Genomic DNA, 25,603 nt, shown 5'->3' with positions numbered 1-25,603 from the left:
ACACAGCCTTCAAGAGATTAATACTGGTTCAACAATCGAAAGAAAAAGTTTGTTTTAAAAAGTAAATATTTTGTTAAATTATTAACCACTAGAGTTGTTGCATTGCAATTCTCTTTATTCACCCTCCCCTCTCGAATATTTATTTACTAAATGAGAAATATACATAGCATTGGCATGGGATTGTGGTATATGTTTGGTACCTGCTGTGTTTTGTTTTTTTAACTAGTAGTTTGTGTACTGTTACCCAAATCTTTCATTTTTGACACACTAGCTCGACAACTGTCAGAAGATGAGAAAGAGGAGTAGCCCTTGCATGCAGCCTAGTCCTATCCATGTCACCTTTAGCTACTGGGAAAATGGGGTGCAGGGATTTCTACCAATATATGTTGTTCTTGAACCCTGCTTCATGGCTCCACCTTTCATATCCTCTTGAGGCAGATAGGTGAATTATTAAGTTGCCTTCTAGCTGCTGGAAAGGAAAGAGAACTTTCTGTCTCTTCTCTTCCTTCCAGAACTCCTGCCAGCTGTGTATATTAGGGTTAATTTAATCTTCCCACAGCCTCCTGGCTGCTGTTAGCAGTGTTTGGGGAAGAAGGGGGAAGTTTTCATTTTTCTTTCCCACCCCAACTTCCATTTTTTGGGTGTGGGAGGCCGTACCCTTCAACAGCTCTACTTTCTGCCTCTCCTACTCTCCCAAGCTTTCTATCACTGCTTTGCCAAGCAGAAGCAGCATACAATTGATTAAAAACTGGCAGTTTGATGGTTACCCACGATCTTTTGAATAGTAGCACTGAAACTTCCCAAAATCTTGTTAGTTTCACTCTGCGATGGGCAGTAGTAGAGGCCCTGGATCTAGCTAGCTCTGTCTGCAGACTCAGGAAGATGGCACTAAACTTGTTTACAGTAAGCTCCCATGTGGAGGGTGCATAAAGGCTAATGCATATATTTTTTAAAAAAGATGAAAGCTTCGATGCTGCCATCATTAATGGCTTAGATCCCCATACTTGGTCTTATATTTTGTAAGTGGATTTTTCAATCTCTCCTGTTAATAGTAGCATGATTTTAATATGAATATATTAATCTGTAAACGCTTTTATTATTAAACCAGTACTGTGCAGAACAGAGACTTCTTTCTAGCAGCTCCTGGACTCGCCTTATCTGACCTCACTTGGTGAGGCTGTCAACTCTTGAAGCAAAGATTACTACACATCAGTTTTGCACAGCCCTCCTTCATTAACTATTCACTTGCACTGTGTTTTTCACCACACACATTGTGTGCATATTGGCCTTCCTTCCTCGCTTTTATGAGCTGAACAAGAAAATCCCATGCAAAATATACTGCACTTATGCAGAGTGCAAATGTCATCAATTTGATCAAATCAAATCCAATTTACACTGGAATACTCAAATGCTTTTGATTGACTGCTATTTCCGTGGCCCATTTTAATTTTTTATTACAACAGGAGAGCTTTAAGAAAAGTTTGCAAGAATTTTTCTCGAGTAATGAATTCTATGCCAATAATAGATAGCAATTGTATCAGTATGTTATGCCTATTACTGGCAGTGTTAAATGCTGGCTGGCTGAGATACTAGAATGGCTGCTAACTTGTACCATTAGATCTGTCCTGAAAGGTTAAGGGTAGGGTGACTGGCAGGATGGGGTATTAGTAGGAAAACAGAGGGGAAGACAGAAAACACAAAAAGAAACACAGCAGAGAATTTCAGTGCTTTCTTGCCAGTAAGAAAATAAGTACTACCAAAAAATCAATTCAGGCATCAGAAAACTGAAGGGGTGATAAGGATTTTCTGCCATAAGGTAAAGGGTAAAAAAACCTGAACAAAATAAAATTGGGGCATGAAGCTTCTTAAAACTTTGATTCATGTTTTTTTGTCACTGGAGAGATACTGCCCCACTTATTCAAGTTCCTGAAATAAACTCTGCCAGTTAGAGACTCTGAAATGCCAACCTTGGTTCATGGTTCATGTGTTTGGTTAGAAACGTTTAGAGGACAATGTTGCTGTTTCTTTATGTTGTGTGAATAACATACTTTCCTTACTGCAAATAGCAGCTAGTTTTCCGGCAGATGCCTTTTATGGTGCATTTAGATTTTAATGCTTCCTTAATCATTTCCTCTGTTGCAGCTTAAAAACGCAAGGCACGGCATACTGTTAAGTTTCCAGGTAGCTGAGCTGACTGTTTGGAAGGGAATTTCTTTCCAGGGTCCCAGTGTGAGAAAGCTTACCTGTGAAATTTTGGTCTGTTTTAGATCTTAAATCTATGTTTTGAGAATGGTTCAAAGTACCATAATTTGTTTGATTCATCCATTGCACTTTTTGGTATCAGAAGAAAACAATTTCAACTAGAATTCACTGAAGAAAGTTAAACCGTCCTACAGATAATCCAGTGTCAGAGGACAAAATGTTGCATATTGATCGAAGTCTGCAAATTTTACGGTTTTATAAAGAACTAAGCAAAATTTTAGGAATCAAGAGGAAAGTTCTGAGGGGCTTTAAGCAGCAAATAACGGATTGACTTTCTCCTTGGTGCCAATTTTTCCTGTAAGTGTTGTTGGATTTATTGATGTGCATTTTATCAGGAGATACTCCTTTTGGGAATATGGCAGCAATCACCATCAGTTCTTCTCTGTATCTATATGAGTGCCACCTCTTCTGCTCTTTTATGAAATTGACAGTGCTGACTGCAGCCAACATCATAGAGTATCTATCTCTTCATGAAACTAACTAATTCATAAAGGTTTCCGTCAAGGCTCTGAACAAAATAAGTCAGCCAGACTACCTCAAGCCCTCTAATTTCCTGGCTTGATAGACTGGGAAAAGAGCCATTTGTTGTCTTCTCAGTTGTCCATATATGGACAAATCTTCTGCCTAGCTGAGTAGAAGCAGTAATCTTTCAGAAGAGCATAGAATTTACAGGATTTTAAAAAGTGTAAGCCGAGGTCCAACTTTAAAATAATGGGCTACTAGATGTCAAAACAGTGAGGACTGAAGTTTGTAGCATGAGACTGTTTTGGAGAAGAATCACTGCTGTAAATGGCTAGCATAAATATGTTTACTCTCACCCTACTTATTTGGCAGGTTTTTATTTTGAGGAAAATCAACATTGCCGCTGGTGCAGATGGGACCTGTGTATTTCCAACAAATCTTTATTAAACTGCTTTACCGTGAAGTTGAAAGTACAAAACTAAAATCGTATCTACTTCAGTATGTCTGTCTTAGGTTATGTCCAGCTCTTTACTGCACTTATCTCTTTCAGAAAGGCCTCCATTGGTGTGAGTTGATGGCCTGGATGACAATATTAAGCATTACCATATGGGAGATTCAGGAGCCACCTGGGAAATCTTGATCCTCATGTAGGCACTGTTTAAGATTGATCCCAGAGTGTGGTGTTATTTTTCAGTCACCCAGAAGGCTGTCATGTGGGGTTCTGTAGAGTTTTACCCCAGTTTTCCCCTGTATGTACAAAGGGAGTGTGAAGCTGCTAGGAGATGCATAGTTTTCATTCAGAAAGATCCCAAAACGCTACAAGCTGATTTATAAGGTATGTTTAGGAATTCCTTTAGCCACTGATGAAATGCAGCTATCTCTAGAGCAAGACACAGCTGCTGTGTCTAAGAACACAGAAACATCATGTTACAGTTAGGACAGGAAGTGAAGAATACTGTAGCCAATTGAAACTAAATTGGTATGTTTATGGTAGACAGAATATAATCAGCCAAAGTAGAATTTGGCCGGTGTGCTATGTTTAACATCTCTGCTCCCGTTTTTTTTTTTGTTTTAAATGCCTTGGGATGTTTAATGGCTGCAGATGGCCAGGACTTCATTTGTAGGTCTTATCCAAAAGATTTGCACCTTTAGCATAGTGCCCACAAGTACTGTTATAGGGCATTGTTTAAGCATGGTCAAAGGAAAATGTGCAATCTACCGACTCAGCAAACCACTTCCTACAGCAATTGGATTTTCTCTGAAGGTTTCCCTAGAACTGACCCGATTTGGCACTCTTTAAGCATATGAGATTTTATGAAATCACCCAAGGTTTATTTTTTTCTAAATATTGTGCTTTTAAGGAAAAAGAAATATTAAGATGATGGGTGGGATTTTTCAAAGGCAGTGGGGAAGCCGATGGGATTTGAGCAGCTAATTCTTTTAGGCACCATTGACAATCCCAGAATGTATTCCTTACAAAATAATAAAATATTGTACTGCAGATTGGGGAGGCATGGCAATAGTTTGAAATGTAATGGCCTCTTTTTTTGATAATTGCAGGGGTTTTGCCTAAATTGATATAATCCCTTTAAAGTGATTTGTTTTTAAATGTTAAATTAAAAAAAGATTGACTGGCTAGCCTCAGATGCTTTTTGGTACCAAACAGAATTAAATTTAAAGAGGTGGGGGAGATCTTTTTCTGTCTTTGAGATCGGTGTGGTCAAATGTTGTAAAGGACCAGTGCCTAGATTGACTGCATTCACTGGGAAGAAGATCAAATAATGCAGTTTCCAGTAGTCTGTCTATAAATGTGTGGGGTTCTATAAACTTCAGATTCTTCAGTCAACATTAGATAGATGTGGTTTGAACTTCTGAACTTTGGCCTACATATTTTACCCTAGATTTTTTTTTTCCCCATGGGGAAAACATTTTTGTTTCTGTCCGTCTATTTCATGAGTAGATTCTAAGCAACAGACCTTCTGTCTTATGGTTGTGAGCTTTTGTAGTAATAAAAAAAATAATGGGTTGTGTTTAATTTTTGCTTATATCCTATTTCCTTTTTTCCCTTAAAGCTGTCAGTGAGTATTTTTGTTATCTGGAATAAGCATGTTTGTATTCCCTGGTCATCAATGTTTTAATTTACACGTATCCCATTAGATTAATTGGTAGACCTTGAACTGTGAAAATGATCACTGCTTTGTTTTATCTTCCTCTCTATATTAAGCTAACTTAAAATCATTGGTGGTTTCCTTTTTGCTATTCTAACTTTTGCTAGAAGCAAAAGATACAGTTAGGGCTGCAAAATGGTTTCCATTACAACCTCCTGTTTTCAGAAGTTCTTAAGTGAGGTGTACTGCCCCTTTAAGGGACAGTCTGGTGCTTATAGCTGAGACAGCCTGGGTGCAATCAAGGAGGAGCCTGCCCGAGACTAGGGGCTGGGCTGTTTAAACAGGAAAAGGATGCTGATCTGGGGAGGCAGATGTCCTGCTGGCTGCCATGGATTTTAGGCCCCCTTAGACACAAGGACACCCTAGAGACTCTTGTTTTGCTGACTGTAAATTTGGTTGCACTGACTCTGAGGTAAGGGGGTTAAGGCTCTGAGGTAAGGGGGTTATGAACTTCGTTAATTTGCTCTTACCCCAACCTGATGTCTAAGGGAAAGAAGAAAGCCTGCCTGACTCCTAGAACCGTAAAAGATCTGGGAACTTGACCAGTGGGGTTGGTTAGGAGGCCTTCTTAGAGTGGAGGATTTTTTTGTTAGTTTGGTTTTTGCCTCCACCTTCTCAGGTCTTATATACATGCTTTTAAAAAGAAAATCCTTTTGAGACTGACTCTTACCCTGCCTGGTCTTAGGTTGAGAGCTAATATTTGGCCTTGTCTTCACTAGGAGAAAGTTGGAGGTTAGGTGAGGCTCAGCGAATACAAGCTAGCTAAGTCTGACCTAAGCTTGAAGACTTTTTTTCTAATCTAGATAAACCCTTTATATGTGTCTTGAGGTAATTGCTAATTTGTGTATATTTTAATAGTCATTCTCTTTGGGAAAATGAAACCAAGCATTTCCGTCCTCTAATTTCCACATCTTCAAGGGAAGATGGTCTGCCACCCTGCGGCAACCTGAGAAGATGCTCTCCTTATTCCCTGAAGGGCTGAGCCCCTCCCTGCTTTCTCTGGACATGTCTTATATAAGTCTGTAACTTATTTCTGCTCTGTTTCTTGTCCCCTCAGCTCTCTGAGCCTCTTTCAAGTTTTGTTCCGTCTCTGTGCCTCTTTGCTCTCCACAGCTGTCTGCTTCCCTATTTCGTCTTGGCAACCACTCCCTGTATTCTCTCCCTCCAAAGTTTCTCATTGATCAAACAATAATATGTTCCTTGACTTTGTGACTCAAGATCCTCTGTTGCCCAAATTGCTTGAGAACTACCTTCTTTGCAGACTACCAGGAGAGAACTCCCTGCCCTCTTCCTCATCGGTGGTATTCAGTGTCATTGACCTACTTGCAGCACCACATGTTATGAGATTTTGGAGGCAGGCCTGAGAAATCCTGTAAAAGCCTGAGTTTCAGGTAAAAAGCCTGACAAGAGGGAGGTGTTGGAGGAAAATCAGCGGGGAATATTTTGGGGCAGGGCAGTTATTGGGAGAGGAAGGTGGAGAGCCTTAGGCCACCAAGAGGTGTAGTTTGGCTGTGGAACTGACTAGGGGGTTGTGTGTGTGGAAGTGGCAGGGGATCTGGGGCAGCCTAAGGGGGTGGTTGACCAGGTTCATGGAGAACCAGAGGCAGCTTCCCCCAATGCTCAGTTCTCCCACCTGCACTAGGCCTGCCATTGCTGACTCCTCCTTACTTCTGGCTGTTCCATGCTGGATGGCCTCCAGGAGTAGCATTATGAGGAGTGAGAAAGAGGAAACCTTGCTACCCTTGATCTCAGCTCCACAGCAGCCCTGGCGGTCTGTAGAATAAATTACAGGGGAATCACTACTGCCACCCTGCAGCCCATGTGTAAGAGAATCCTGCAGAAGTGTGTGGTGGTGATGGTGGTAGGTGGCCTGCAGGTGCATCACACATGTAGCATGACACTTGGGTAACATCTAAGTGATGGAAACGTCATTGCAGAACATGCTTGGAGATTATCTCAGATTTTTGTCAAAGCCTGCTGAAACCCATCTCCTTTGAGACATCACGTAATTTGTCTCTGAATGCCGCATTCTCTTTGCCCAGCCACATTCTCATTGTCCATAACTGCTGCTGAGACAGTTTATGCAAGGCTGATGTAAATATCTTGCTGAAACACCCACAATAAAGTCCTCAGAAAAAACAAATCCAACCAAACCTGCCTCAACATCAAAGAGAGGAAGAAACCATGGTCTCAAAAAATATTAAAAAAAAGGCACAGATCCGGCAATTAAAGGTGCTCCTGTAGTTTCTGCTGCTTTCTGTGATGTTCTGCAATTTCTAGACTCTTATTTTGAGCAGAAGTTTCTATTTTTCTTTTGATATAAACCTATGTGATGTGGCCATATTTAACTCAGTTTTGCAGAAAATTGTCTCCTGGCAAACAGAATCATCATCAAAGATGGAAACACTGCTGTCCATTAACCTGTTCATCTTAATGAGATGTAAACTTCAAAGTCTTGTTGGAATCTTTACATTTGTATATTTTGATGATAAATTACACATTTGCCCCAGAAACAGGAATAGAAAATACTCTACATGGACAATGTGGTTAAGTCAGCAGTGCTGTAGAAACCTTGGCTTGATTCTGTGCTACACCAATTCTTATAGGCTATGCGAGAGGTAGCTAAGTCTTATCAGCTTGTGTTTTCTCCACTCTGGGGAAAGCAAATGGTGAAATACTGCATTAAAAATATGTAGCAACCATTGAGAAGGAATCAAACTGCAGGGATTTAGTCCAGATGAGAGAGTATCTTGCCATGGGCCACTTTAATCTGTTAATGTTTTGTGTGTTTATAAAGTAGAGCTAAGTTTTACGTATTAAATTGTTTTGAGATGCTATCTTGATTTTTAGGTGATTTGTTCACTTGGGTTTGATCCTGCTGCCATCAAATCCATTTACATAACTGGGTACGAGATTGCGCTCTGTGTCTGAGGTGGTTGTCAAAAGTTAGAAAAATATGTTTATGAAATTGTATGACTCTGAAATTGGAAATAAAAATTCAATTTACTTTGAAACTACAAATGACAAGAGAAGATTATCATCTTCTCCACCTACATAAAGATTGATGTGACAGTTGTGATGTCCCGGCTGGTTTATAACTTGTTTTGTGGACTGAACTACTAAATTGCTTCCTGCACGCCCCCTGCTTTATAGCCCCATGGAGTTTCCTGAACAATGAAGAGGACCCTTTAAACCATAATGCTAGATGTGGTTAGTCTTAATGACAAGGTTCTTTGAATATTTTAATTTCCTTTATTAAACGCCTAGGGTTCATCTAACAGGTGTCTCCTCAACCTCAGAGTGGCTGACGAACACAACACCTTTCTCCCCTCTTTTCGGGATACTTAGACTAATCAGAAACAGTGTCAGGGCCTAGGTTGGAAGGTCTGAAGAGCACACATTCTCCTTTTTTGAGCGTTCTGATCTAGAGTCTGATCTCGGTTATACTGATATATATCCAGAGTAATTGCAACGAAGTTACTAGAGATTTAAACTGGAGAAACAGAGATCTGAATTTGTCGTTCTCTCCAAATCTTCAAAACTATCCTCCTGTACAAATAGATCTTGCTTTGTTTTCCCCTAATCTTTTTTCTGGCCATGTAACTAGACCTGGATCACTGTTCCAAGCATGAGCTCCTCATCGAGTAGCCATTTAAGGGAGTAAACTGCTGTTAAAGCAACATGAGGCTCCCTCGCCCTAAGGAGTTTATTGCATCAATTTAAAGCTACTGGCCTAAGAAGCAAAAGGTTATTTCAGAGATCCAAACTTTGGTTTCCCACTTGGCAGTGCATAGTGCCACCATCAGGGCATTGGAACATCTGTATTTTTTTTTTTTTAAATTAAATTTAACAGCACATATTCTGCTAGGGGTTATTCTAGTTTAATCTGAATAGCAGCTAAAGACATTAATAAAATGAATCTTTCTCCCATTAAGCATGGACACCATCACTTGAGAATCTCCTCTGGTATTAGAATGTGATTACTTAAAGATGAGAGGGATAATGTACATTCTGCCGCACCCTGGCCTGACCATGTCCTCGCCCAATATAGGGCTGCTGGATCCCTGTCTCCTTCCCCTTGTGAATACCACCTATGCAGTGTCTTTCTCATGGTTTTAGGAAGGGAACTGCAGAGGTGATTAGTTGTGTCCTGTTCCCTTTCTGCCTGGGAGGGGTGAGATTTGTAAGTGAATTGAGCATGCACAGTCTGGCCCATAATTTCTTGATGTTACTATTATTAGTTTGGATTACAAATAATGTATTTGGGCACTGTACAAACACAAATAATAAGAGATGGTCTTTGCCCTGAGGAAGAGCTTACATGATAAAAACATGAGAGACACCCAAAAGGAGGGAGAGGAACAGAGAGGTGAAGTGACTTGCCCCAGCTGAACATCGCATCTGTGGCCAAACTGGGAATAGAGCTCCGGGCTCCTGACTCCCAGTCTGGTGCTCTGTTTGCTCAAGCAAGATTCCTTGTAACTTCCTGGTAGTCAGTGTTGCACTGGATGTTAGGTGGAAATTGATTTTTCCTGTATGATTATATACTTACAGTAAAACCTGCCAAGAGCGACCAGATCTGGGATTTAGCAAAAGTGCTCTCTCTTCAAAGCTTTGCACACCAGAGAGTGGTGATGTTCCAGGGCCTCTGCAAGTAGTTACTTGATTTTCCTGTCTTCAGAGGCGATCTCTAAGGCAGGTTTTTCTGTATTTATAACCAGGTCCAGTAAAACAAGCAATTCTGGAAGAGCTGTTTTTATTTCTTTGTGTAAACTCAATGATAAGTAGTTAGTGCATCTGTTCTAAAATAACAAATAGTCAAAGTACTGAACTGTTAGACTTCTGTGCACTTGGTAAGTAATGTAGAGAGGAAATGGAAAGCAATGCAGAAAGAAAACTTAAGTTGAAATAACTTCAGGAGTTTGAAAACTTGCCTTTCTCCTCATCAACCATGAATTACAAGGACACTGTCATATGGTGCTTAATTTAGGCCCAAAATGTAGGTTGCGATAAAAATAAAAAGCAGTGTGCTCACGAAACCTAATTTCTACATGTTTTAATTTTTAAAAATAAAATTTCAGTGAATTTAATCTTTTTTCTTTTGTTTTTAATGTAACCGTTCCTTGTAGGCTTGCACGGTTAATGCCTGAGAACCAGAAAGTGGAAGGGACCAAGCTAGTGTCATTGTCTGGGATAAATGAAATGCAAAGAATAAACAACATAAATGAGAGAATTTTTAAAAGCTAAATTTAATTTGTGTCAATTTTGGTTGCCTAGAGTGATAAGCTTTTTTAAAAGTGTTTTATGTCAATGTTGTTTTGACTGTTTTGCTGTTATCTTCAAAATGTGTAGACATTTCCCCCTCAACTTTCTGTAGCAATTTCTGATCCTGCAAAAAGGAACCACTACTGGACACCCTTATGGAGTCCTACTAAAGTATTCCAGGTGAGTATAGAGATTAGGGTGCACACTGGTGGATCTCTTTGTGGAATCCAGGCCTAATATTGTAATTTATTGAGTGACATCACTACCGTTATTGGTGTTCAAATTTTATCTTCTTGTCTCTTTTACCCAATGATAGTATCCACTTGCTTTCATTACAGACTCATAATCTTCCTTTGTGTGTCACTCATGAATGAAATCACAACTGTCTGTCATCCCAACAATATTAAAATAAATAGTTTTAGTGACGTGGGTTCTACAGAACCTGCTTAGGAAATTCACACTTAAAATGAAAAATGTCTAATGTTAGATAAGTATTAAGTCTAATAATTTATTTAAAATCTTATCCATGTGCCTTTTTTAAAAGGTTCTGTTGTTTAATTATGCAGTTCTTTTAATTTATTCAATAAGTGGTGTGTTCCTTTTCATTCTGTAGTTGTGATTGTATTCACCAAATATGCTGATTATATTTAGTCTGCCTTTGTATTTACAGTACATAGTAAAATGTTGATATTGTTCTTTGCACTTGTGGGTTTTGTGAATGCCTGTTCTACAGTAAGCTGTCCTTGTAGGGAATGTGAATGAGTTTGGACAGAGTGCAAAGTTGGGTTCAGATTCAGCAAATGAGTCAGCAGCATCTTTGTGCTTGGAAGGATAATCGAGATAGCATTTGGAACACAATTCTAATTTTTATGTTTAAAAAGTAATGACTATACTACTATAATATTTATAAGCTATTTGGTAAAATTGCATAATAGGCTTAGTGCATAGAACTGAAAGACCCATCTTAAATAGTGATTTCAGGTTGGCAGGTTAGTATGTAAAACCAAGCATGCTAGCTGTTGTACAAAGCAAGCAGAGTTGATCTTAAAAATTGCTGCAGTCTGATATGTGGTGTCATGACTCAGTTTAATTTTAGAGTTCTAATTTTACTTATTTTGCTTTCCAGAAAATATATATTTTAAAAACATCATGCAAAATACGGTAACAAACACAGGCCTGATCTTGCTTCCACGGAAGTCAGCAATGAAACTTACCTTGACTGTAAGGGGACAGGAGGAGCCCCAGGAAGGCTACCCCTTTAAATTACCTAGTAAATGAGAAATGGGTGGAACTTGATCTATCCTGTTGGGATTTATTTATTAATGTATAAATAGAAGCATTCTTAGCAGTTTTGATGAAAAGGAATGCCTTAGAAGGCATATCAGTAACCCTGGGCATGTTTTGTAATTAATTTAATTCTGCTCCTAAATAATGCAGTTGCACTTTCCCATTTCTTCGTTCATTAATGGAGTTAGCTTCAGGAGATACAAGCCATTCTCCTATTTGTGAAGTAAAAGGTAACCCTAGCTGCTGTGATTTGCAGGGGCATGTCAGCTCTGATCAAAAATGGTTATTCCAGTCTCTCAATGTTGGGTGTTCCACTATGAGCAATATAATCATCCCTGGCACAAGTGATATTTGTTGAGAGGCTGTATTACATTTCAGTGTAGTAGCATTTTTCCAGAGGGAAAGATGTACTTGTAATTCAGTAGTAATTTGGCATTCAGCAATTTTATGTAACAATGAATAATTTTACTAAAGTCAGGTTATCTATAGTGGTGTTATCAGAGATCAGTAAAATTTGTTAAAGATTGGTAATACCTCTGCGGCCACAATAATAGTTCCTTAGTTTTGGACTTGGGGTCAGGATTTTGTGAATCCAGTAGTCCTTATGGGAGATGAATAAAACTCTGCTCCAGAGTTTTGTGGTACAGGCTAAGTTTATATTGTCATGCAGGCAAATCTGTAGTGGTCACAGACAGTTCAGCTTGTTGAGGTCAAAGATTAACTTGCTAAACTTCGTTGAGTGATAATATTACCATTATAGTTCATGTAGAGGCCAACTGCTCTGTAGAAAAGCTGTCTATGCTAACAGCACCTGACATGCTTTGATCATTCTCATTCTTCTAGCTAATGTTACCCACAGTACACAGGTGCTCTTTATTTACTTAAGTATAGTTCAGCCTTCCCAGTTTTTTTTTTTTTTTCAGTAAAAGAACAGAGGTACAGTATTCACTATCAAATGGCTTGATTTACAAAACACAGAGCACAAATCAGGTCGCACAATGTAGATTTAAAAAAAAAAAGACATTACCTAGGTTTCTTAAAACAGAAACCTGAAAAATCAAAGAAATTCCATTCTGCGCAACTGTAAGAGATCCTGTTACTTAGTTTGTAAATGAGGGGAAATGGCAGGCTACTTGCCAGCCTCCTGAGTTAGCGGTATGAGGCCTTGCTTAATAAGGAGGATTGTGAAGTGCAAGTAATATTATCAGAAGTCAGTGGAAGAGTGAAGAGTAGAATATGTGGTTTCCTGGCTCCCAACACAGTGCATCTTCCACAAGGTTCACGGGTATTTTGATGAAGAGCAGAAGCATAAGTTTTTTCTGTGACCTGTCTGAAGCTGTGTGTATTGCAGGAGGATCAGCAGATTCTGGGAGCATGTGAAGTTCAGTCAGAACATTTAGAAAGTTAAAGGACAAGTGTAGAACAAGTTCTGTCCATGTTCAGTGGATGATTTTCGGCTGGTTATAACTTCGCCATATTTGGTCAAATCTTCACATAGACAGTGAAAGGCTCGTTTCTGACCTCAGATGTACCCACTGCCAAATGTCAAATTCCTACTCCTAAATTCCTGAGACATTAGAGCTAAGAAAATAAATATATGAATGAACTGATTTTTTTTTAGTATTGGTAAGCCTGTATATTTTTCACCACCTTATTCTCTGAAACAGTCAAGCCATTTTTGCTCAACTTTATTTAAAAAAAATGTAACCTGAAGTAGAGACCATGCATGGAAAATTTCCTCCTAAATAGTTAAAATTTGTTGTAGTTATAAACAGCTGTAAAGGGGGATTATAATGGAAAGTGTTAGGCAACCTTAACTGTAGGCATTGTCTGTAATTTTTCTGAGATATTAATTGTAGAGATTTTATATATTTGAGCTTTTGCCTTGTGGCCTAGCAGTAGTTATTTGTAATATTTGGGTTTGATGCTTGCTGTTCTTATCTATTCCCCAGGATTTAATGATTGTTCTGTTTTATTATCGAACTAGCTGGTACCTGGAACACTATGAGCTATGTCAGGTCTCTCAGCTAGGCAAAGTTAAGTGCGGCTAGTTCATGGATAGGAGAATGCCAATTTATAAAAAAGGAAGAACTTTGTGAAATGTGTATCTTTTCTACATTAGACTTCTGCTGCGGTTTTGTCTCCTGCAGGATATTTCTGCGGTTTTGTTTTCACTCCTGCCACCTCTGTGAAGTGCCTCATGTAGGAGTTCTCAAAATGGAGGTCACACTGCGAAGGCATGTTGCACACTGGTGTCTAGGGGTCCTGCTAACCCTGCCCTTTCCAAACGATTATATGGGTGAGTGCTGTCGGCTAGGTCCAGCTAGATTGAGGAGGCATAGGAAAAGAAGTTCTGATACGGAAAAGGGAGTCCCACTAGGAAAAAAATTGAAAACCACTGAACTAACGTGGTTGGTGCTATTAAAAATAATAACATGCACAAAAAAGTTGATGCATCTTTAAAGTTGTGATTTCAGTCTCATTACATGTTGTTTCCTACAACAGTCTGACCTCTTCCCCCTTGTATATACACATACAGGAAAGTCTTTCAATACATAATCACATAACAGAGACTAATGTGACGTACATTGCCCAAGCTGAGGGAAGTGTGACGCATAAACCAATGGCATGACTAGTGAAAAGTAAATTGATTTCGATTTTTAAGATACTTTCAGATTTAGTCATCTCAGGCGGTGCTATTAGCACAATAAAAGTTTTTGTAAGTATCTGACATTTAGCCTTGCAGTGCCCCTTTTTAACATTTTTTACAGTCGCCTGGTGCTGAGAGCCGCTTAGAATCCGGTGGGTGAGAAAGAGAGGAGACGCTGATGTCACAGTAGCCCGGAGAGAAAGTTCTAGGAAGAGTCAGTTGGTCAGTTAGAGGCAGACCGTCTGTTGGGCGGAGCCCTGTCTGTGTGTCCGTCACTCAGCGAGGGCCGGGGCGTCTGCTGTCCCAACCTGTCTTGCGGTGGTCTGTTGAGTGGGCCCATTATCTGATGCTTCCCTGCGCTTCCCAGGCCGCGTCAGAAGCAGCGCTGTGCCAGGCGCTCAGCACGAGTGCATGGACGACACCAGCGAGAAGAGGGGCAAGACAGCCAAACTTGGCGTGCTCAAAACACCAGAACCACCTGCAGCCTGTAAGAGGGACCAGAAAACCAAAAACCAGAGCACGTATTGGATGGCAGGAAAAAACTTCGGTGAGGAGAAGCATTTGTGTCCCAAACTTTTGAGTGGGCGCAGATAGGTGGTAGCACGTGGTGGTGGTGAGGGGGCACATTTATTGAAATGGTGGAAAATAATACATGGTACAACAAAGAAACAGAGCTTCACAAATCAAATTTTAACATTTCAGCCTCACATGGTTTTGTTGCCCGTGTGAGCAGGGCATAATTGAAACTAGTTTCGCACGTGTGTGTGTGGTGTTTTTTGTGTTTTTTAATTAACACATTTGTATTCTGTTCATGTAAGTGGCAAAACCCATGTTGGCTAAACTGCTAGGTTGGAGGGACAGACCTGTTGTTCAAGCCAGATACATACCATTTTTCCATGTTCTGTCTCTCAAAAGCTCCCCAAATACAGTGTATTTCTGTGTCCTTATTTATCTCCTCAGATGCCCCTGTTGATAGTTCTCAGATGTTTTAAGTCACTTTTTTGAAAAATGGTTTCCTAAGAGACTTTATTTTATAGTGTTGACAGAGCCAAAGTTTAATTTCCTTTTATTGGTAACTAGGCCCTTGCTAGCAGGGTTTGCAGATGCATCCCACCCTGTAATTACTGCTGAAGAACGCTGCCCTACAGAAAATGGGAGGGTGACAAGGGAAGCTATCAAGAAGGTTTTGCAGGAGCTTAGAAGGTGTGCAAGAGAGTTATTGGCGAGGGAAAGCGGGACCTGGGAGGAGGAGTCTGGGAGAAGCAAGGCAGAGCAGGATGGCGCCTGCCAGCCTTATCAGAAACAAGGAATGAAAGGTTAGACACATTAAGTGAAAGGAGGGGAGCAGAGCCACCTGGACGCTGCTAGAGGGTGAGGAGGCAAGCCTCATTAAGGAGGAGAGTGATGCAGCTGGCTAGCCCCCATTGGAAGGATGGGATGTAAGTTTCTCAATGGGACAGAAGTTGGCTAACCCGACCAGGAGAGTGAATGGAGTGGGCTGGCTGGCTCCTTCCGGAGGGAGAAGGAAGAGCTAGGCAGAGAGGGTCAGCTGGGTCGAATGAAACTAGCTGCTTTTCTAAGGGGTAGGTGTTTTGGCTTCAGTCCCAGAAAGCTTAAGGCAAAATAATATTATGCATGCGTCACTCTGACTGAAACGTCCCTGTCGCTATTGTAAGTGGGTCAGTTCCTATTGTTTGCAGAAGTCAGTTCAACTGTTCTTGCCTTTATAAATTTGCCAGTTGAGCTTGTAAAAGCTTCAAAAAAGGAAAAATCTTCAATTTGCTGTTAAACACTTGCTGCAAATTACTGATTCAACTTTCTCCACTGAAAGATGGAATACATAAATACATTTTTAAAAGAAAAGACCTTTAAAATCTAAAAACTTGCTCCTCTTAGTTTTTCTGTTTCTTTTGTCTCTGGAAGAAACTGGTGTCCTGTACAGTCTTCTTTCCTGTCTCACTGCTTCATCCACTAACATAGCATCTGCTCTTGCCTGAGAGGTTTTTAGATTTTATTCTGGAGTCATTAATGATTTAGCTATTTTACTTTTAAATGCAAAAGTTTAGAAAACCTTGCAGGACAGCTGAGAAGTTATTTTGGTGAAAAATATTATATCAACGCCTGCAGTCGTATATCATCTCCAGAGCAGGGTGAATAAGCTTGGTCAGCATTTAGGAGAAGAGGCCTCCAAACCCAGGGTGTTGGAAATAGTTTGGTGATTCAGTGCGTGGCATTCTTTCTTCTGTGTCAATAATGAAGTAATTCCGGCATGTAATGCTAGAGGACACAATGCTGTTGACTGTGGCTTTGGATGAGCTTTAAAACTCAAGATCCTGTCCATTTGTTGTTAAATGTCCCGTGCTACTTTGTTTACGTGTAGTGGTGTTAGCTATTGTCACTTCACTAAATACCTGTTCGATTACTTGATTACCCATGCTGCTTACCTAAAATTCTTTTTATGGGAGAAGATATTGTCCACGTCTCTCATAAAGGCTGGTGTGCATGGTACTGGTGCAGAATGTCTGCCATGTTGTACTCAGAAAAGCTGCATTTCAGTAGTGAGGGAGTGATTTATCTTCTCTAATTCAGTCTACAATATATACAGTACACACACATCTGCCAGGGACTGGAAAAATTATGTATTTGACAGAAACTGCTGGCTGGGTAGGTGGAACAATCTTGTATTCAGTAAGTTTAGGGAGACTATTTGCCTCTAAAGCCAGGAGGTTGCCCAATAACAGAAAAAATCACGTTAGTCTTTAGAGCATTTTAGAATCCTTCAAAATGAAAAAGTGCTATTCAAATGTGTGTGTGTGTGTGGGGGGGGGGGGGGGGAGTATTCTCAAATATAAAGCTACAATAACCTCTCCAGGAAACAGGAGAGTACAAAATGTGGAAGAGGGAAGGTAAGAGAGGCAAAGAGAGGTAGAGAATCAGAGACCAGGAAGCAGAAGAAGCCAGCAGGAGAGTAAAGTCATGGTCTTCCAGAGAAACATGATGAAAGATTAGGGGAAAATTTAAGACATGTATTTTTAAATAAATACAGGCTAGTAAACCAAAAACAAGGAATAAATGGATAGAAGAAAGGAAAGTTTTGGTTTTGTCATGTGCAAAGCTTTTATTGATAAAAATACAATTAAAATATGAGCAATGCCACTAGAAAATGCAACATTAAGTGTCAGTACCCATAACTTCTGTGGCTCTATTGATAGTATTTGTGATGCAGTTCAGCAAACAAAACTAATTTGAACCTGTGCTATTGTGTTTATACCACACAATGCCTTGTCTGTTAGTCAATCAGAATGCAAAGCTTTTTAATGGCTTTTTACAATTGTGTGCACCTGTTAGATGAAGTTGGCAAGTGTGTATAGAGAAACATTAACAGATTGTTTTTGTTTAAAGTGAACTACTTAGGAATAAATAAAACTGTTAGTGTTGTCCCCTTTGATAACCATGATGGGTGGATGGAAGTAGTTTTGTGGATATATTTCAAGTTATAAGTTATAGTCCTTTACCCCATAACTATTTAGTGTAGAGGACCATAAAAAACAACCATGGTGGATTATATTTGCAACCTAGGTCAGAACTATATGTAACTTTTCAGAGGATACATGAGAATAGTTTTCATATTCAGAAAAGTACTATTTTAAAGTTTTAGTTTGTATGTCCCAAGTCTCAGGCATGCCTGACCCTGACTTTTGGACAAAAAAACTGATCAGGGCAGGACCGGATGAGTAATGTTTGTGGTGGTTCAAATCTCTGGTGAACCGTTTTAAGCAGCTGTGTTGCCTCTCATTTAAAACCCACATTTTGCAATAAATAGGAAACAGCTGGAATTTGGCAAATCAGTTACAATAAAACAACATACTACCATCAATACAGTGGGAACAGCTTTAGCATCTACTACAAAGTTTTTTACACCAGTGGTTCTCAATCAGGGTTATACATACCCCTGAGGATATGCAGAAGTCTTCCAGGGAGTACATCAACTCCTCTAGATATTTGCCTAGTTTTACAGCGGGCTACATGTAAAGCACTAGTGAAGTCAGTGCAAACTAACATTTTATACAGACAATGATTTCTACTACTTTATATATTATACACTGAAATGTAAATGTACAATATTTATATTCCAATTAATTATTTTATAATATGTTAAAAATGAGAAAGTAAATTATTTTTCAGTAATAATGTGCGATGGCACTTTTGTATTTTAATGTCAGATTTTGTAAGCAAATAGTTTTTAAGTGAGGTGAAACTTGGGGATATGCAAGACCAATCAGACTCCTGAATGGGGTACAGTAGTCTGGAAAGGTTGAGAGCCACTGTGTTAGACGTTACTCCTTTCTCCTTCTGCTTCCACCAAAAAAAAAAAAAAAAGAGAAGAAGACTGGAAAAACTTGGCAGTAATAAAATTCTCTAAACATGTTCACCCTTCTTTATGGGCTGTAAAAGAATAGCACCTTTGTGTTGGCTGTACAGGAAGGTAGCAGCATAGTTCCCTTTTTGACACAACTGTCTTATCCAAGAGTATTGTGCATAGTTCCTTTTAAATCGCCTCCCTCCCAAACATGCACTTCCTGCTTCATAAAAATACCTCTTCCATTGCTGGGCTGCACTTTGAAGGCACATGACTAATAAAAGACAAACACAATCAAATGAAACCTGTGAAAAGAAACTCTGGATCATTATTTTAACTGTCTTGATTCAATACATCTGAAAATTGAGGGGATCGTGTAACAAAATTTTTCCCTTTCGCTGAGATTTTATTTATTGATATAAATGTCTAGACTTCAAACAAACAAAACCCCACCCTGTTTTACCTTGAGGTGCTGTATTTTAATACATTTCCACCAACAATGTGAGATATAAAACAACCAAATGACAAAATTGGAGGAGGTTGTATAAAAAAGGTGTACTTTGCCAGGCCAAATGAAAAGTAAATGTTAACGCTTTCACCAGGATGTTATATCTGAGGTTTCCAAATATTTTCAGTTGCTTAACTGCTGTACACACACTCAAGGGTAGAACAGAGAGCTTGTTTAAAACAAACACCTTAAAATGAATTTGTTCAGGTCATCACAATCCAAAATTTTGAAATACACTCATGGCCCTCGATTGAGAAAATATTATCAGTCCCTCCTGCCAATAATGCAGATAAAATTCCAGCTTGTTACTGGGAGGCGGCTTGTACATAGTTCCCCTTGGAAAGCAGGACACTTGTATATATCCACAGTTCCCCTGCTCCTAAGAATGGAGCCGAAGAGCAATGCAGAAGGATGGTGTGACATACACATCACATTTTAAGCCTTTTGTCCTTGACAGTGTCTCCTTTATAGTGTGTGTTCGTATTATTTGTCTTTTCTGATTCCATGTCTCCATTGCTGCACTTGGCAGCATCACTAACACCTAGAGTGGTGTAATTGTTGGCATTAGTGATGTCATTGACTATTGCAGGAAAATAATTCATAGATACTAAGGTCAGAAGGGACCATTATGATCATCTAGTCCAACCTCCTGCACAACGCAGGCCACAGAATCTCATCCACCCACTTCTGCGAAAAACCTTTCACCTATGTCTGAGCTATTGAAGTCCTCAAATCGTGGTTTAAAGACTTCAAGGAGCAGAGAATCCTCCAGCAAGTGACCCGTGCCCCATGCTACAGAGGAAGGCGAAAAACCTCCAGGGCCTCTTCCAATCTGCCCTGGAGGAAAATTCCTTCCTGACCCCAAATATGGCGATCAGCTAAACCCTGAGCATATGGGCAAGATTCACCAGCCAGATACCCAGGAAAGAATTTTCTATAGTAACTCAGATCCCATCCTATCACAGGCCATTAGGCCTATTTACCATTGATATTTAAAGATCAATTAATTACCAAAATCATGTTATCCCATCATACCATCTCCTCCATAAACTTATCGAGTTTAATCTTAAAACCAGATAGATCCTTTGCCCCCACTGCTTCCCTTGGAAGGCTATTCCAAAACTTCACTCCTCTGATGGTTAGAAACCTTCGTCTAATTTCAAGTCTAAACTTCCCAATGACCAGTTTATATCCATTTGTTCTTGTGTCCACATTGGTACTGAGCTTAAATAATTCCTCTCCCTCTCTGGTATTTATCCCTCTGATATATTTATAGAGAGCAATCATATCTCCCCTCAGCCTTCTAAGTCCTGAATTCTGGTCTTGGCAAGGTTAAAGCTGTTCAATTCACCTTTACATTTAAATTGTAGCATTAATTAGTTGAAGTTGTGTCACAGTCTTCAGATGGCTTGTATTCCTTACCAGGTTCAGTTAATTAGACTACCACTACTTTGCTGGATTTATTAAAAATTATCAGGTGACTCAGTCACATGTATTACCACCAATTCTTCTCAGGATATTTGGATTTTGGTCTGCTGTTTCTCATATTAACTCTTAGGCTTTGTCTCAGAGTACAGCTGCTCTAGCATGGTGCCCTAGAAAGGAAAGAAGGCATGAGAAGCCCTCTCTGTCCTGCTCCTTACACATCTGAGCAGGGGAAGCCAGAAGTTGGCTGATGGCTGTGGGGAATGTAAGGGCTGTACTACTGTTGGCTGTCATTGGCATCAAAAAGGGTGTATCTGGGCAAGGTAATAGTGTGTGCATATAGAGCTGTTGCTCTGCCCATCATGCATCAGTCAAGCAACACTAGGAGGAGCATGATCTACATCTTTTGAATTATAAGAAGAGTTGTCCTTCACTATTCTCCGGCCAGTTTCTCTGGCAGTATTATGACAAAGACATAAATACTGCGCAGACTGTATATCAACTCATGCACACCCTAGCATGCCACTCGTTTGATTGTCAATCTTCAGTCAACCTGAATTGCAGGTAGTGGTTGGAGGCTCTCTCCCCCCACACTGCCAGATATGTAGTATGATGCTTGAACAGCATGCCTGATGAATATAACCTCTTCATTATTATCCCTAAAATATGATATGTATGGAACAGGGAGGAAAACATTTTTTGCCCACCCAAACAACATGTTTTCCTAAATTTCAATTATAACAATACTAATATGTGATTTTTCTGAAGCTGAAGTTTTACATGGAACAGATTTAGTGCTGTGGGATCCACTACTGCAGCGAGTGACTATCAGCAGCAAACATTAATAGTTAGCCTATTCCAAAGATGTCTGTTCCAAAGATGCTGTATTTGTTATACATGCACACAGAGACTTGCCCTCAACTTCGTTGTTCTTTCCCTTAGGTTAATTTTTTCTGAGTTACTAATTTTTTCCCCATGATCTTTTTGGCGAGAATTTTACTTGAATCACTTCGGAGAATTTCTTTTATAGGGCTTAATTGATGTATTATATATTGTGCTTTTGTTTTCAAATTTGAGTGTATTTACTACTCAGAAAAGTGTGGGACTAGACCACTAGCTAGAGCCACATGCTTTGGCTAGCAAACAGGTCTCATGCAAGCTTCCCAACACAGCTCTGTCACTGTACTTCAAAAATGTCTTAAAACACCTAGGCTGCTCTGATTGTATGATGTTTTTGAATAGTGATTGACAGTTGCATAGTAGTGCTTATGTGATTTGTTGTATATTATGTTTTTTATTTTTGTTAAGATATTGTTCATTCCCATGGACTTCAGAACTGCATGAGCTCCTAGGTCTGCCTACGTAGATTGCATTGTAAGATTGGGACCCCAGACTATAGCATGTCAATGTTCTCCACCTTTTCAGAGTTCCCTCTAATATAAATGTTACATGAGGGGAGGAAAAATGTTTCTCCACTGTTGAAGGTTGTTAAAGTTTGCAACATTAACTTGGACATGTTGAATACTTTGTATATTTTATGATATTCATTTAACAACACAAACTGTAATGCAGTCTGTTGAGATTTACATTAATCAATAAAGTAGAAATAGAAGATCCTACACATTTGCAATATGGAAGAATTGATGTTGTAGGAACTTGTTTAAGCCAAAGGAACTTAAACTGAATACAAAACCAGCTGATGTGAAGCTCAGAGTTGTATATGGAATTCTCAAAAGTTTATAACAGACAATGTCACATTAGACAAATCTGGTCTCTGTCAGCCACTGGACAGAAAAACAACCAGACCAAAGAAAAGCATCTGATAGAGTTTAAGAGGGAAAATTATTAACTAGACAGTAACAATAAATAAAAACATCTATAAAATCCTAGCAATATCATATTGAATGCATTAGTTACTGCATTTAGTTAACAGGAAGAGACAACACTCTTATTTACAAAAACTGGGTTAAATATCAGATAATTGTGATTTTTTTTCTGGACTAAATGCTAAACTTGTGTTTTAACAATTAAAATACTTGTATCTAGGCAGTGAAAAATGAATTTTTGAATTTTTTGCTATCAAGTTGTATTTTGAAGTGTTTTTCTCTCTTATTTCTGTGGGAAAGATGTATATAAATGGGATAGTGACTGAACAGGGAAAAATGTTAAACTGGTTATACAGAGAATGCTGTCAGATTGACAAAGGAAATAAACTGAAAAATAGAGAAAATATTTGTTTTTCTAATGTGTGCACTGTAGCTGAGAGTGTGTCTGTGAGCCAGGGTAGACAGACATGCGCTACCTCTACTTGAGCTAGCATGCTAAAAATAGCACTGTGAACATTGTGGCACACTTGTACTTGGGTGGCTGGCCTTTGTGACTGCCTGTGCCACGAAGTCCACAGTGCTATTTTTAATGCACTGTCTACTGGTGTAGGGAGCTATGCTCCCAGCTGCAGTGTAGACATACTCTTAGTGTACAGAAACTTTAGGTGTTGTTTGAAACAATAGTAGTTAAAAATAAATCAGTCAGAAGTAAGTTTTAAATTGACAGTGTCCCTTTAACTAGAGTTGTAGGTACGTGCTCCAGCTATAATAAAAGTAAATTCAAAGGGACATTCTTGTCTTTCTGTAGTTGGAGATATAAGATGGATAGAAAATCTGGTATATTGTGTCACAATTTTAATCCAACTGCACCTGATTTCCCCCTCTGTGGTCCAGAAAGGGCACCCTCTTAAAGGTTTCTAGCTCCCAGCCATTACCTCTCTTGGACAGAGACCTGCATCTCAGTCTCTGCTGACAGAGAGGTTTAAGGCTGCACAGTTCCCTGGGTTTACACTGTGATATCCCCAACAAGCCAAACTGCCTAAACAGGCCAGCATCTGTGCTTTGCTAAAACCTGTGTATTGACCATAGTGAAAAGTTACAACACAGCTCCTTTTAAGCAAGTGCATTTATTCTTCAGGTAAAAAGCATTACTGATAAGATATTAAAAACGTAAACATTCCTAAACCCATGCTAACAGCTTACCAGAGGTCACCCATTAACCTTATGAGGGCTTAGGAGGCCAAAGTCTTTCCGACCCTTCCACAAGCCCTGGGACCCCCTTTGAGGTGGAGGTTCTGTCCACTGGCTGGATCCGAAAGAAGGTACCAAGTCAGTTCAAATGTAGGCTATTTATCTCAAAGTCCTTTCTTTGTCTGTTGGCCTCTGGAGAATTCAGTTTGAACTAGTATATGTGATACCTTTTGTGGGGGGTTACAACCTGGTTGATTTGCCATAATCACCACACACAATGCTTAGTTCCCAGAGGGGAGCTGTGATATCCCTCCCCATTGAGTATAACACAGTTATAAAACTTTCATTTAACACAATGGACCCCAAAGATACTGCATTGCAATATGTGTCTCATCTCTCTCCTTGAGAAGTTACATTCAGTCCTGGCCCACAATAATACATAAACTTAAAACCATAAGGTATTCAAGGATATTGTAGGTAATTGCCATATCTTTCACACATTGATTTACTCTCTTCCTAGAAGTAAAAAACTGTTTCCTGAGAACAGGTGGGGATGATAAGATGCACCCATGCTGTATATTAACCCATCCCTGCTTTACTAGTTTTAACAACAAAAACTTAATGCAAACCAGTTAAATGCTATGGCATATTGTGTAGCTAAAAAGTAATTTTACTTTTCACCGTATGATTTAAAGTAAGTAATGCTGCAGTTTAAATGTAAAGGTCAATTGAAAGGGATTTTCCTGCCAGGAACAGAGTTCAGTCCCTGAGAGTTACGTATTTCTCTCATAACAGTTAGGGACATCACTTACACCTAAACTGGGGGAGTTGCATTTCTTTCACTGCTTTAAACATTAGTAGAGCTACCAGTCAAACAGAGGGAACACAGAACCCAAAAGGTCTGAATAAAAATATTGTCAGTTACTTGACAGCAGAAATTATTTTTATCTTGTTTTTAAATGGACTTGTTTGTAATAATTAAGCTTACACATTTATAGTCATAATTTGAGCTTTTAAGCTATAAATTATTTATTTAGAAAGCACTTCTGTTCATCTTTTCATTCTGACATGAAGATTTGGACCCATCTATTATAGCGCAAAGGGAAAATGTGGTATGTGGTCAAGAATAGATAAAGGTATTGCAGAGGAAAGAGGACAGGGTGAGTCCTCTAAATAATTGAGAATGGATGGAAAGAAAACAGAACAAATAAATATGAAAACAAAACAGAGGCAAAGAGAAAGAGATGTACTGTTGTACCAAAGGGATTGCCAATATCTTTGGACCCTAGATTTGGTTTTATATTAAGATTAGTGCTTGGTCTAAGCCATAGATCTCGGTCCAGGTCTGAATTTGTAGCTCAGACTTGTGTCTCTATTGGGCCATGTATGATTATGGAATGTATGCTCCAATATATTTTGTTAAGTGGCATTTAAGTTTGGATACAGATTTTGAACCTCCATATTTAGATATGGTCATTTGTGATGTGGCCCATTATACAGAGATGAAGATTAAATCTTTGGTTTTGATTCAGACCCATTTTAAATAAAAACTAATAATTTGGGGACTATCCAGATTACTCTACCTCCTTATGCTAGTTCTGCCATTTTGCCATGAAGTGTGTGTGTGTATTGGGATTGGGGGCTGAATTTTAGAGTGACAAAATTGTGGTCTGTGGAGGCAGCTGGCTGGTCACAAGGTGATGGACATAAAATATATTAAATAATTTCCTGTTATGATTTTTCTATGTTGGCAGTTTCTGTAGATGCCACAGAGGTGCTGTGCTGTGTCATTTGAATGGGAGGGGAAGTAGTCGGTCCATTGAAAGTGGGTAGTCCATGACATCTCTGTGTTAAAATGTGGAGGAAGTTTGAAAACCCTGTCTTAGACTGTATTAAAGATCACAACTTGCTAATCAATTTAAACTTCCTACAGCTTTAGTGAGGTTTCCTTTGCATTCTGTGAAGATGAAGTGAGTTCTTGTTTAGTAAGTAAAATCTGCTTCCTTCTCCTCTGAATGAAGAGAGTCTCTTATCTGTGGAAATGGTGCATTTCTGTCTAGGGGGCTAAACTGGGCGCTGGTATTATACAGAATTCAGCTCTAAGGTGGCAACCTGCTTGCAGGATTGTGAGGCTACTGGCATCTTGAGCTGCAGTAGTGGCTGCAGAGCAGCCCATGGCCTCCGGGGAGGATTCCTTCC

At 39.4% G+C, this 25,603-nt stretch overlaps 1 protein-coding gene across 2 annotated transcripts in view; it reads left to right on the top strand.

Moving 5' to 3' along the window:
- The window catches only part of PDE10A (phosphodiesterase 10A), a 565,357-nt gene that overhangs the window by 291,294 nt on the left and 248,460 nt on the right, over nt 1–25,603 (top strand). Inside the window, exon 1 of one of the 2 annotated variants that reach the window (XM_074948749.1) lies at nt 14,469–14,641. The exons of the other annotated variant lie outside the window; for it this stretch is intronic. Coding sequence (XP_074804850.1) covers nt 14,506–14,641 — 136 coding nt within the window. The 5' untranslated portion in view covers nt 14,469–14,505. Of the gene's footprint in view, nt 1–14,468; nt 14,642–25,603 lie in introns of those variants that run through there. 2 annotated transcript variants of the gene reach the window in all.

Source organism: Natator depressus, chromosome 3, assembly GCF_965152275.1.
Source record: "Natator depressus isolate rNatDep1 chromosome 3, rNatDep2.hap1, whole genome shotgun sequence".
Taxonomy (NCBI): Eukaryota; Metazoa; Chordata; order Testudines; family Cheloniidae; genus Natator; species Natator depressus.
The sequence above is the reverse complement of the archived record's forward strand: the minus strand, read 5'-3'. Positions and strand labels throughout refer to the sequence as shown.